Source organism: Phaseolus vulgaris, chromosome 2 (genome assembly GCF_000499845.2).
Source record: "Phaseolus vulgaris cultivar G19833 chromosome 2, P. vulgaris v2.0, whole genome shotgun sequence".
Taxonomy (NCBI): Eukaryota; Viridiplantae; Streptophyta; class Magnoliopsida; order Fabales; family Fabaceae; genus Phaseolus; species Phaseolus vulgaris.
This window is the reverse complement of record NC_023758.2, coordinates 47,395,844-47,410,055: the sequence shown is the minus strand read 5'-3', so window position 1 is coordinate 47,410,055 and position 14,212 is coordinate 47,395,844. Positions and strand designations below refer to the sequence as shown.

The following is a 14,212-nucleotide window of genomic DNA, read 5'->3' as shown; positions in this document are numbered from 1 at the left end:
AACAATTTTTGAAGACTAAAATAATTAGTTGCAATAATAAGTAAATTATAAATCATTTTAGAAACTTAGAAACAAATTGGTTTCTAATTTGATATCTAATTAACAATCAAAGTTTTAACTATCAATTATTTAGTTTCTAAATTTAATAGCAAAGTTGCTAATTAGATATCGAAACTATTAATTTAAAAACTAATTTTTTTTAGTTTTGATCTCTAATTTAATTACTATTTTAACTAATTATTTTGGTATTTAAAAATTAATTTTTATTTCAAAATTTTTTCGTAGTGTTTAAGACTATTTCTTAAATTTAAATGAACTAAAATAAAATATATACGTGAAAGTTTGATTAAAGAAATGAACTTCTCACATCTTAGTATGAGAATAAAAAGATTATAAATATAAAAATATTGAATTTTTTTATATTCATTTAAAAAATATGAAATTTGTTTTTTTTCACTTTCATATGTGTGAAAATTTAAAAGGATTTCATAAAATAATTTTAAAGGAAATTTAAATCAATAAAAATATTCATATTTTCAATTTTTAAGGTAATTTTAAATAAAATATTTATTATGATTTTTAAAAAGAATTGCCTTCAAAACATTTTTAATATATAAAATCAAAATAAGAGTATATAATTAAAAAAGTATATTATCTTAAAGTTTAAAAAATAACAAATAAAAATGAACAAATTTTAATTTTAGGAAGACAAAGTATCTATAGTTTTATTTGATATTTTAGAGTCAATTAACTTCTATCCACTGATCAATTATTTAATTTCAAAATAAAAATGACGCCTTCAATTAATTTATTAACACAGGCAAATTTGAGGTTATTTGATTTATCCATTAAATAAAATTTAAAACATAAAACATAAAACATATGAAGCAAAAACCGAGAGACTCATTAATGGTATTGTAATCTCTCATATCATAACTCATTCGTACTAATTTTTTGTCCGATTCTCTGCGTATCTCCCAACATGAAAGCTTTATTAAAGTAAGTTAGAAATTGTTAATAGTTTAATAAGATCGTACTTCATCCAGATAAAAAATAAATAAGTCCAAAGCAAGAATCACTGCTTCATTAGATTTATATTCGTGCTTTGGTAAAGGTGGCAACAATTAAAAAAAAAAATACCAAAACATTGTGCTGATTTCAGAAATCAAATGGTGTCCAAAGTTCAATCAGTTTCTTTCTCCTTTTTATCGGTATCTTATTTTTTTTTGGTAGGCTTGTATTTAATTTAGTTTGTTGGTTAATTTTTTAGTCGGTGAATTGTTTTTGTTGCGGGTAGATTTGGTTGGGTGTCTGAGTATTTTTTTTATAGTGTTTGTGTGAGATGTTTTTGAATTTTTCTTATAGTGTTTATTTATTTATTTATGTTTTGTTTGAATTAGAGAGTAGAAATGAGAGAGTGAATTTGAGATGATTCGAAGAGAAAATATAAAAAATATTAGGATGTTTGGATTAAGGTAAATAGAGTGAAAAGTGTGAGGAAAATTGATGAAAGTTTGTGAGTGATATGATGAATGTGATTGAATTTTCTTTTTTAATTGAAAAAATATAAATTTATAAATTTATCCTTATATTTTCAAAAAATTAATCACGCAAGTCCAATTGCGCGGAGAAAATTACGACGAATGGGCAAGAGCAGTAAAGATCTCGCTTCGTGCCCGGAGAAAATGGGGCTTCATTGATGGAACACATATCCAACCAGAGGATGAGGCACCCGACCTTGAAGATTGGTGGATCGTGCAGTCCATGATTGTCTCTTGGATTCTAAACACCATTGAACCAAGCTTACGATCCACAGTAGCATATGCTGAGACTGCACATAACTTGTGGGAAGACATTAAAGGTCCTTTGGGATGAGCTTGCTAACAGTGACAAAATTTCATCTTGTACGTGTGGTGGATGCAAGTGTGGGATTGGTGCTCAGTTGGAAAAACGAAGGGAGGAGGAGAAGGTTCATCAACTCCTTATGGGGTTGGATGACGCAAGCTACGGGACAGTAAGATCAAACATTCTGGCCTCAGACCCATTGCCGTCTCTGAACCGCGTATATGCTATGTTGGTACAAGAAGAAAGAGTGAGAATGATGGCCAAATCAACGGAAGAAAGGGGGTTGGTCGTGGGTCTCGCGATGCAGGCCAACTACAAAGAAAAAGGGCGTGGAGATATGGTAGAAAAATTAATGACGTGCAGTCATTGCGGTAAAAATGGTCACGACATGAAGGGATGCTTCCAATTGATCGGATATCCCGAATGGTGGGGTGACAGACCAAAAATTGAAGGCAAATGGAACGGCAGGGGACGCCAAGGGATGCGAAACAAAGGTAACCCGACACGTGCAAATGTGGCACACGCTAGTGGAAGCAACAGTCAAGCCAACAATGACGACAAGAAACTTGAGATGGCAGGTCTGACCAATGAACAATGGAAGGTACTGGTTGATATGATCAGCAAACAAAAATCAAATGAATCAGAGAAAATGACTGGTAAGAGCATTTGGGATTTGTGGATTATTGACAGTGGGGCATCAAACCATATGACCGGGTCACTGGAAAATTTGAGTGAAAAGGAAACTATACAAAGGTGCCCCGTAGGGTTACCCGATGGTGAACGTGTTCTAGCTTGCGAACAGGGAACAGTGACTCTTGAAGAAGGACTTGAATTGAAAAATGTCTTTTATGTTCCCAAATTAAAATGCAATTTACTTTCAGTACCTTAATTGACGGATGAAGAAAATTGTGTTGTAACATTCACTGATAAATTGTGTATTATACAGGACCGCACTTCGAGAACGCTGATTGGAGCAGGTGAACGGAAAGATGGGCTTTATTGGTATCGTGGGGTACGGAAGACTCAAGCATGTCATGTCAAGATGGAAAATCAACTAGCACTTTGGCACCAAAGATTAGGACATCCGTCATTTAAGATTGTGCAAATGCTTCCTGATATAAGTGGGAAATGTACTCGTGATGAGTTGAATAAAGTTTGTGAAGTTTGTGAAAAATCGAAACAAACGACAGATAAGTTTTTCTTAAGTGCGCATCAAACTTTGAATATTTTTGATTTAATTCATTGTGACTTATGGGGTCCTTATAAAACTCCTTCATCCTGTGGTGCTTCATATTTTTTGACAATTGTGGATGATTGTTCACGGGCAGTTTGGATCTATTTGTTAAAAGAAAAAACAGAGGTATCAGTGACTTTGAAATTTTTTTTCACACTCGTTGAGAGGCAATACAACAAATGTGTTAAAATGGTTCGCTCTGACAATGGAACCGAATTCATGTGTCTAAAACAATATTTCATTATCCTTCACCAAACTTCCTGTGTCGGGACCCCGCAACAAAATGGACGCGTCGAACGCAAGCATCGGCATATTCTGAATGTTGTTCGGTCATTACGGTTTCAAGGCAATCTTCCCATTAAATTTTGGGGGGAATGCATTTTGACTGCATGCTACTTAATCAATCTCACACCATCCTCCATTCTAAAAGGAAAAACCCCTTATGAAGTGATCCATGGATGTGTACCCAGTTACGCGCACTTACGAGTATTTGGTTCATTATGTTATGATCATAATCAACATAGACAGCGGGATAAATTTGATAGTCGTAGCCGAAAATGTGTGTTTGTCGGGTATCCATATGGCAAAAAAAGGATGGAAATTATTTGATTTGGAAACAGAAACTTTCTTTGTCTCTCGTGATGTACATTTTTTCGAAAATAAATTTCCATATTTTGAAGCCAAAAAGATGGACACTGCACCACCATTGCAAAACCCAATTATTGCCAACTCTTTAGAAACTGGAACGGACCCACATTTTCTTCATGAAGTTGCCTCCTCAAACCTAGATGAATGCATCGTCAACCAACCCATTGCATCTTCCATCCCAGCCAAGGAGGATGCTACCCTCACAGATGACTTCGACCACACTATCAACGACTCTGATCCGTGTATAGAAGCCTCGACGCTACCCGCGGATCCACCGCCGCGTCCGACGGAGACGGCGCCGTCGGTTTCTTCACCACCGCTGACGGCCGCGGTTCCCCGCTGCCTTCCGTCTGGTTACGCGATTTTGTCGCAGCCACCACGATACCGTCAAGCCCCTCTGTTCCGTCACCTCCTTCAACAGAATCCTCAGGTGTTTCGTATCCTATACATGATTTTGTGAATTGTGATTCCTTTTCTAAACATCATCAAAGTTTTCTTGCGTCTTTACACATCGAGCAGGAACCCCTGTTCTTTTCTCAAGCGGTCCGAGAACCCCGGTGGCGTGATGCTATGGCACAGGAGATTCATGCTCTCGAACTCAATGACACCTGGAAACTCACCGCTCTCCCTCCTGGAAAGAAGGCACTTGGGTGTAAATGGATCTACAAAATCAAATACAACTCGGATGGAACAATTGAAAGATTCAAGGCTCGATTGGTAATTCTTGGCAATCATCAAGTGGAGGGTTTGGATTACAATGAGACGTTTTCTCCTGTCGTAAAGACGGTAACCATTCGCACAACTTTAGCAGTAGCAGCCGCAAAAGATTGGGAGCTTCATCAGATGGACGTTCACAATGCGTTTCTCCATGGTGATCTTGATGATGAGGTTTATATGAAACTCCCTCCTGACTTCCAAGAATCTCAACCAGGGGCAGTGTGCAAGCTTCAAAAGTCTCTATATGGCCTCCGACAGGCCCCCAGGTGTTGGTTTGCTAAACTATCTTCTTCTCTCACTCGTTACAGCTTCCAATAATCCCCGAAGGATCATTCCCTGTTTACTCTCAATAATAATGACATACAGTTGGTTGTGCTAGTCTACGTTGATGATCTTGTGATTGCAGGGAATAATGGTACTGCCATCCAATGTTTTAAAGGCTACTTAAATCAATGCTTTCATATGAAAGATTTAGGCCGCCTCAAGTACTTCTTGGGGGTTGAAGTTGCTCGCTCCCCAACGGAATCTTCCTTTGTCAGAGGAAATATGCCTTAGATATCATTACTGAAGTCGGATTGTTGGGTGCGAAGCCCGCCACTACACCATGTGAAGAAAATCACAAATTGAACTCCGCTACTGGTTCTTTTCTTTCTGACCCGGCTACTTATCGTAGACTTGTTGGGAGGTTAATTTATCTGTGTTTCACACGACCTGACCTTGCCTACAGTGTCCAAGCTTTATCTCAATTTATGCAAAATCCACGCTCCGAGCATTGGCAAGCTGCTCTTCGTGTTGTTCGATATTTAAAGGGGCATCCTGGACAAGGAATACTCCTACCTCGAGAGAACAACTTACAACTCTTTGGGTGGTGTGATTCTGATTGGGCAAGTTGTCCATTGACACGAAAATCTCTCACCGGATGGTTTATTCAACTAGGCACTTCCCCAATCTCTTGGAAAACCCAGAAACAACAAACGGTTTCTGCCTCCTCTGCTGAGGCTGAATATCGATCAATGGCTAAGACCACCCGAGAATTAAAGTGGATTAAAGACATTCTCGCTTCTCTACATGTTCCTCATCCTGACCCAATTCGTCTTTATTGTGATAGTCAAGCAGCACTTCACATTGCTAAAAACCCGGTCTTCCACGAACGCACCAAACACATTGAAGTTGACTGCCACCTTGTTCGAGATGAAATCATTCACAAGCGCCTTCTTCCATCCTATGTGCCCACACATACACAACTAGTTGACCTTTTCACCAAAGCTCTGATGAGCATATATTTATTCACACTCACTAGCCTTATTCATAGATTATTGGACTATAATAATAAATAAATCCATTGTTTTAATTAATATTCTTATAATTGGGTTTATTTGGGCCTTAACTATTATTATTGTTAATTTTGTCTTTTTAGAGTAAATTATCTAGAGGAAGCATCTACCTTTGTGAATGGGCCAAATATGCAAAAGTCCAAGTTGCTTCTTGAACCAAAACAGAAAACAAATTCTGAGGAGAAGAAAGAGAAAATAAAAGCTATAAGATTCTAGAAACAGAATTGGAAGCAAATCTTCTGCAAAATAAAAAGAATTACGGAAAGATAGAAACTTGGAAACGGTTAACAAAATATAAACTACAATATTCTCTCAAGATCCTTGGAGCATAAAAGCCTATAAAAGGACACAAGCATCAAGGAGAAAAATAAGAGCTTCATAGGGTTTTCTTTTGTAATTTCCCATTGAGTTCTGAGGTTTTGTTCAAATAAAAGTTTCGATTTTTAATTCTCTATAGCAGTTGTTTTTATTGTCTAATCTCCTGGAAAACTGGGGTTTTGTGAGAGGTTGTACTTGAACGCATGATTGAGAGTCTTCCTTATCTTAAACTTTGGTTTCTTAGTTAGTTCGCATTGTTCTAATTAATTTCTTGGGCACATGATTCAAGGGAGAGGAGGTAAGCATTCCCATGGAGTATACGCATGAAACAAAGTGGGTATTGATTAAACCAGTAGACGCATGCTTTACTGGTGAGTTTTAGTTGAATCAGATCGGCGCATGTTCAATCTGGTTTAGCTCTGTTGGAGGATTGAGAAAAGATTAATCTTTAGAGAACCTGTGAAGAATTCAATGGTGGAAGAACTTGGGATCAACCGCTTTTTATTTGCTATTTTAATTTCTTTTATATTTTTTGCACAACTATCTCAACCCCTTTTCATCTTTATTGTTATTGCTAACTTTTATTGCTTGCAGATAGATTTTAAACCCTGATCAACTGATTTTACTATTGGATTCGTTGGGAGACGACTTGGGGACATTTGTCCACGATTATACTATCATCTCTCTAGTGTTAGATAAGTCTACGCTAGAATCATATTAATTTGACAGCAAAACGACAACTATCACTCTCGGTGCTAAAAAGTTTGGAGCCATCTTGGTCAAGTTGGGCATTCAAGACTTACATGCTCCAACTTGAGGGGATATTACCGGACAAAATCATTATTAGACTTAATTACAGGAATATAATCACTATTAATAAGTCTATAATTAGACTTAATTATAGGAATATAATCATTATTAATGGGTCTATAATTAGTCTTAATTACAGATGTTATGTTAGGAAAAGAATCTGTACGGTTCTAATGTTGCTATGGTTATATATATATATATATATATGTATCATTGCTATAAATGAAAGACAGATTGAATAAAACAGAAAATATTCTTTCAATATATTTATACAACTTTCTTCGCAACATGCGGAGAAAGTTTAGAACATCTAAATTTTTCGATTTCTGTATTTTATTATATTTGATTGTTTTAATTTTTGTATTTTTTATGTGAATAGTAAAATTTCAATTTTTTTGTTTTCTTCGTTTCAATACAAAGGAGTCTTTAGTGTTTGTTTTGTACTTTCTGATATAGAGTTTTTGATCTGTTGTTAGGTATTAATTTAGTTATGAATTGGAGTTATTTGATGTGATACTTACTTATTTATTTTTTTCTGATAAAAAAATATTGAGGATTGTGGATATGTTTATGCCTTACACATAAGGTAAGGAAATAGTGGTCTATTAAAGCTGATATTGAAAATATAATATTAGGGTTGTGCATGTTGATACCTTGCACAGTAGGTACACGCATACAATGCTCAAATTAATGCTACATATATCTTATCTTTCTCTTCGTTGAAATAAACTTAACTCACCCAACTAACCAACCCCACGTGAACCCTATATATTTAGACTCATAATTCAACTCATATAGTTTCATAAAAATAAACTTAGGGTTACCATGCTACTCTACCTTCTCCTCATGCTGTGTATGCCTGCAATCTGATTTTCATACTCATTTATGACTTTATTCGCTTTAGGAAAATTTCATTTATTCTTTCAACTAAACATGCTAAGCACTTCATTTCAAAATTCCAACTTCAAATATATATATATATATATATATATATATATATATATATATATATTACATTAAACACTGTGGTTCCATCAACACCTAACCTAATAGAGTTAACATAAAAGGAGGTACAAAAAGTCTATTTCTAAACCAAAAGAGGAAATGATATTTTCAATATACTAAAAACTCAATAATAAATATTTTAACATCCTAAAAAACAATCTTAATACTCCTAATATATATGCATATATCTCAAAATATAATAAATATAAACATATTTTTTTTGAAGAGATATTAATTAATTAAAAAAATACTTAAAGGAATTATTTTTATAAATCTGCATTTATATTAGTTTCCTTAACCTATAATCTCATCTTCCTTAAATCAAATTTATGTAAAAAATTACTCAAAACCAAATTTGATTGATTTAAAATACTTTAATTTTCATTACATGTCTTACCTCGTGTATTGTGAAGAAAAAGAAAAAGATCTAATTCAGAAATCTAGAAAGAAATCACAAGTTTCCCGAATTCAAAAGAGAGTATTTTTTTAAAAAAAGTATAAAATATTTAAAAATGGAAAAATAACAATTTTTTTCTTAATATATGAGCTTAATCTATTATGAAATATTTGATTCAAGCTATTTACTGGAATGAAGTAACTAAAGGTAACCTTGATAAAAAAAAAAAACTATTACTATTACTCTATTCGTAATGATAGCTGTGTTTAAAAACGAACCCAAACAATCTTATATTACGGTTTGGTACTGTTTTTTGGAATTTGTTTTCATAGTAAAAGCTGAAAGAAATAACATATTATACTTTTTTTTAATTGAAGTTAAATGTTAAAATGGTGGATTTAAATTTATTAGAGAAACTCAAATGATAGTGCAGAGAGAGAAATAGTAAAAAAAGGTGTGAGATATTTTTGGGAAATTGAAAAAAAAACCGAAGCTTATGGGTGAAGATAAAATGATAAGATTTGACAGTGTGGAGAAGATAATGTGAATGCGGTGAAAGGAAATTTATTGTTTTTTAATAAAAGAAAAAGAAAAAGATGGATAGGGATGGAGTTGGGCAGTAAAAAGAAGGAGTGATCACGCGAATCTCGAGAGCAGAGAGAGGAAGAAGAAGAAGACGGCACGTGGCGGAGCATGGAGAGGTGGTGAGAGAGTGGGAAAAGGACAGGGCACACGTGTTTGGTCAAAGGAAGACGCGTGGATAAGGGATGAATCCGTACATGTGTCGCGCCCCATATTTTACTTCATCGTACGGACACCTTTTATTCTGTTGGCTAGTGGACGGTCCCTTCCTCACGTGATTAACAGATTTATTATCCTTCTTCGTATTGCTGCTGCAAACATGCACATTCTGTGTAACATCATCAATCATTTTATTCCTAACCATATCATAATGAACGCAACATGGTAAATTCTGGAACACACCCATGCAAACCCTTCAAATGGAAACTTGTTTCTTTTCATCATCTTCATCTTTGCCTCTAAATTGGATTAGATGCATCATTATTCGGATAAGGACTTTAAGAGTTGGTGTTCGAGAATATCTAAAGAAGTATTTAAAATATCTTACTTAGCATCATCCTTGTCATCACACCACATCTTACAATTGCAACAACGATTTTGTCTTATACATTCAAAATTACTTACAATACTTTTATTACTATATATCGATTCATGTTATAATATAAAAATATATTTAACCCGTGAGACATAATTTAGCATTACGATAATACGTATTTTTTTTATGAAGCATCCCAACCAAACCAAAGGGATAACTTTAACTCACAAGAGATAAAAAAAAAAAAGACAAAGAAATTGGCGCACGCTTACATCATAGGATTTTGGGCAACTAATGGTGTACGTGCGGCGTGACATTATTTTATTTTAGAACCAATGTTTTAAGAAATACTATATTTGGTATTTTGTATTTTTATTTTTATACATTTTTCCCTATTAAATTATTTAAAGTTTATCCTCAAAATGAAAGAATTTTTTGTCTTTTATTGTCGATATTTTGTTGTACAGAGTTAGACATGTGAATTTAACAAATTTTATTAACACAAACCTTCCAAAATAAAACAACGTCAGGGCTTGAATGCGTTTTGTTTTCGTTCCCGTTATTGATAGTTTGTGATTAATTTATTAACCTGTTCTTTTATGTTTCTCCTAAATTGTTTCAGAATATTTCTGGTTTGTTATTATAATCTATTATTTCAATAAAGATTTAAATAATTGTGTTCTTTTTTAATAAAGACTTTGATATTAGTGTAAAAGGAGGGTCTTATGCTTCATAGTTGGGAAGATCATTTCTTAAAGAAAGCCAGACTTTTAAAAAATTTATGAATTAAAAAGAAAGTATTTTTTTAGTTAAAAGAATATAAATCAGAATTGTAATTGAATAAAAATGTTTCACTCTTTTTTACGTATTTTTTTTTTATTTGTTTTCAGAGCTAAACAAATCACAAATCTTAAAAGATCTGGATGAAAATCAGAATAAGGTCCAGTGAGAAGGAGAGAAAAAAAAAAGAAAAAGTTGAAAGCGATGCGATGATTTAACCCCACTTTCATCGAAGGGTTATGCGAGGATTAATAAAATAAAGAATCGTTACTTAAATTTATTGAACAGGACAAAGTAGAAGAATGATACATATTTTTTTCAACCTAAAAAGTGAGATAAAATGTGATGAAATTCCTAGTTAAGTTTTTATGATTTAATCATTAAGCTTTATTTTGATATAACATTTTAACCTGGTGTTGGATATTTGAAGAAATGGTTTCTTACACAGTGGCCATAATAAAATAATGTTGGTGTAGTCGATTATAAGAGGAGGAATCAGGAGACAAAGACAAAAGAAAAAAAAAAAAATAGTAATAATATCTATCCTAATGATAAAGACAAAATGGACGATTGTGGGTAAATTGAAACGATAAGATCGACAAGGTAAGGGGCCAAAATCACTATTCATATGAAAGTCAAGTATTGGACTTTATATCATGTGCCCATCACGCCCACAAAGTCATAAATATGCATTTTTCTTCATCATAAACAAAATCAAAATTGTTTTTACAAGAGTCCATGTATCCTATTAATCTTCTCAATTTCGATCGTTAAGAGTTGATTCATAATAAGAGTATGAGAAATGAAGGTAAAAAAAAGCATAATAGAAGATTTTCCAAGTGTCATGATAGCAAGAAACGTTACTTTCCAAGCCTTGAAGCGACCCACCGCGACTTTAATGCCACTAAATGAAACCACACTTCCTTTGCCCATTGGTTTTTAACCTTTCTATTCACTCCTTCAACTATTCTCTTCACCCACCACTTTTCTATAATAAAAATACATCAAAACTATGCGCAAATTAAATACTATTTTTCTTACAAATATCTTTTCTTCTACTTCAAAACTATTTACTCTTTACTCTTTACAATTATTCAAATTCAAAATTACTTTCTACGACTCAAATTTCTTTCTCATTACTTATTAGTAAGTCATCTTCAGAATTCTTTTTCTTTTTTCGACGTCTCATTTGTTTTCATGTTTATCTCTTCTTCCTTTGTATTCTTCTTCGTCATACATGATTGCGTCAAAAACTATTACTATAAAACCCTAATTTAATTACTGGTTAAAATTTAAATATCTAATCGTGTTTGCACCTAGTATCAAGAAAAAAAGAGATACTACAATAAATTATGCTTACATTATGGAACCAGTTTGCCATTGTACCAGTAGTTCATCAAATCTGTGGTTGGAAAGTTGATGTCACTGTGTGAGAGGAAATAATTACAACTTTATAAGGATTAAATTCAATATTTAATAAAAAAATTAAGAATTTAATTTCCTTTTTAATGAATATACACAGAGAATAAATTGGAAGTATTCAAGTTTTTCAATTTTTTCCATGATTAGTACGTACAGCTACTGAAAATAAATAAATTTCACAATAATATAACTTTTCAATTTCATCTACTCTTTTTCACCAGAATAAATTTCATCAGCAACTTTACTTGTGATCAATACAATTATAACCATCAACTACTACGAATTTTTTGAAAGAAAGAACACAGTGAATGATAAAAAAAAAGAAAAAAAAAAGGAAAAGCGAAGAAGAATATAAATTTTGTAAATTTAGAAATTCATCGAAATACTTGATGAAGAAAAAGAAGATATTATTATAATAAAAGAAAAAGTTATTTATAAATCATCGATGGTGATAAAGAAAGAAGGAGGTGGAAGATTATTAGAGTTAAATTATGATTTAACATGACATGGTAAAGAGAGATTAGGTTATTTTTTAGGATTTAATTATGATACGGTCCACTCCACCGCTTTGGGAAGAGAAGGAAGATAAAAAGTGGTGATTAGGAGGAGCACGTGAGAATCCAACGGCTCATGGCTGGGCTTTCACCGCAGCAACACCTGTTCACGTACGTGGCAAGCGAGGCCGCAAACCGCGCGTCTGTCACACACTAGCGCGGGGAGGGAAGGAAACCCCGCACGAACTTTAACCGCAATGGAGTTCAGCTGAGTTCATTCATTTCGAAGGGAACCACGGTTAGTATAAACCCAACCAGGGTTAAAGGCATGTACTGAGGTAGTTTATAAAGAGACACTAACCATGCCGAAAGAAGCGTAAACATCTAATCCAAATAAAACCAAAACATCCATCGAAGGCACCAGCACCATGATGTTGGGGGAGACCCACCGCGCAAATCCAACCGTACACGTGCCACCGTGGCCGCTCATCCACGAATCCTCACCGGAGATGTTTTCGCCGTACGCCGCCAATGCCGATTACTCTCCGTACTCTCTGCAAGAAGCGCTCAACGCGCTTCAGCACTACGACTCTACAGATGCCGAGTCAGACTCCGATGTTCCGTCTCTGGAACCGGAAGTCCCGGTTGACGCCTATTCCTGCGATCATTTCCGCATGTTCGAGTTCAAGGTTCGGAGATGCGCACGTGGCAGGTCACATGACTGGACCGAGTGTCCGTACGCCCACCCCGGCGAAAAGGCTCGCCGCCGTGATCCCCGCAAGTATCACTACTCCGGCACGGCGTGCCCCGATTTTCGCAAGGGGAGTTGCAAGAAGGGTGACGCATGCGAGTACGCGCATGGGGTTTTCGAGTGCTGGCTCCACCCGGCTCGTTACCGTACTCAACCGTGCAAGGATGGCACCAGTTGCCGCCGGCGGGTGTGTTTCTTTGCCCACACGCCCGAGCAACTAAGGGTTCTGCCGCAGCAGAGTCCACGCAGTGCTGACTCGTACGACGGGTCTCCTTTAAGACACGCGGTCGAGTCCTCCAAGACGGTGGCGCCCTTCGTTTCTTCTCCCGGGTCGGTGTCGCCGCCGGTGGAGTCTCCGCCTATGTCGCCGATGACTCGTTCGGGGTCTGTGTGTGTTAACGAGATGGTTGCCTCGCTTAGAAACTTGCAACTGGGGAAGGTTAAGTCGTTGCCTTCTTGCTGGAATGTTATAGGGTCTCCCGGGTTCGGATCACCCAGAGGACCCGTGATCCGACCCGGATTCTTCAGTCTCCCTTCGACCCCAACGCAGGCTCCTGTTCGCGGCGGGGTGAACTACTTCGACCACTGGGATCAGAGTTGCCAGGAAGAGCCTGTGATGGAGAGGGTGGAGTCTGGAAGAAACATAAGAGCGAGGATGTTTGAGAAGTTGAGCAAAGAGAATGTTCTGGACGGGTCGGGCTCGGGGGAGCCCGTTGCTCCGGATGTCGGGTGGGTCTCGGAGCTGGTGAGTCGCTGATTTCATTTTGGTACTGTTCCCTCGATGTGTACAGAATGCGGGGTGAAAGAAAATGAAGAATGGTGGTGGCAGATTTATTTTGGAAGAAGAATCCACTTATGCTCTGTAAATAGTGTATTCTGAAGGTATGGGTGAAGAGTGAAGAAGTTATTGAGCTAAAGAGTACAATCGTTTTTTTGGGGAATTTCTAGAAGTGATTTGCAAGGACCAAGATCCTAAGCTTTTGTATAGGTAGCACCGGATGATGAAATTATATAATTCCCGTGTCTTAACTAGTGTTTATGTCCACTAATCTCATCTCATTCATGTATAAATTTCAAATACTTTCATGTGTTATGAACAATTCAAACGTCTGTCCTTGATCACTCCAAAATAACAAATCTTTAAGCATCATGCACTCTTGTTTTGAATCCGATTTTGTTAGTGGGGGGAGGAGATAAATTGGTAATAATAGAATGATCTGAAAGAAGTTGTTGGCGAAGTGCACGTATAGACAAGTGTTGGCGAATGAGGGTACAGAAGATGGTGAGTTGTGTAAGATTTGGCAGAGTGTGTGTTTGAAGGAGTGATAGAATTTAGATTG

The 14,212-nt window shown here is 35.6% G+C and overlaps 1 protein-coding gene across 1 annotated transcript; it reads left to right on the top strand.

Annotated features, from left to right (window-relative positions):
* Positions 1-12,461: 12,461 nt before the first annotated feature.
* On the top strand, positions 12,462-13,972 carry LOC137812808 (zinc finger CCCH domain-containing protein 20-like). The gene has a single exon (XM_068615025.1). The coding sequence runs from the start codon at positions 12,550-12,552 to the stop codon at positions 13,627-13,629; it is 1,080 nt and encodes a 359-aa protein (XP_068471126.1). The 5' UTR covers positions 12,462-12,549; the 3' UTR covers positions 13,630-13,972.
* Positions 13,973-14,212: the final 240 nt, after the last annotated feature.

Coding starts and splice junctions, on each gene's coding strand:
- LOC137812808 (XM_068615025.1), top strand. CDS start 12,550: ATGATGTTGGGGGAGACCCACCGCGCAAATCCAACCGTACACGTGCCA.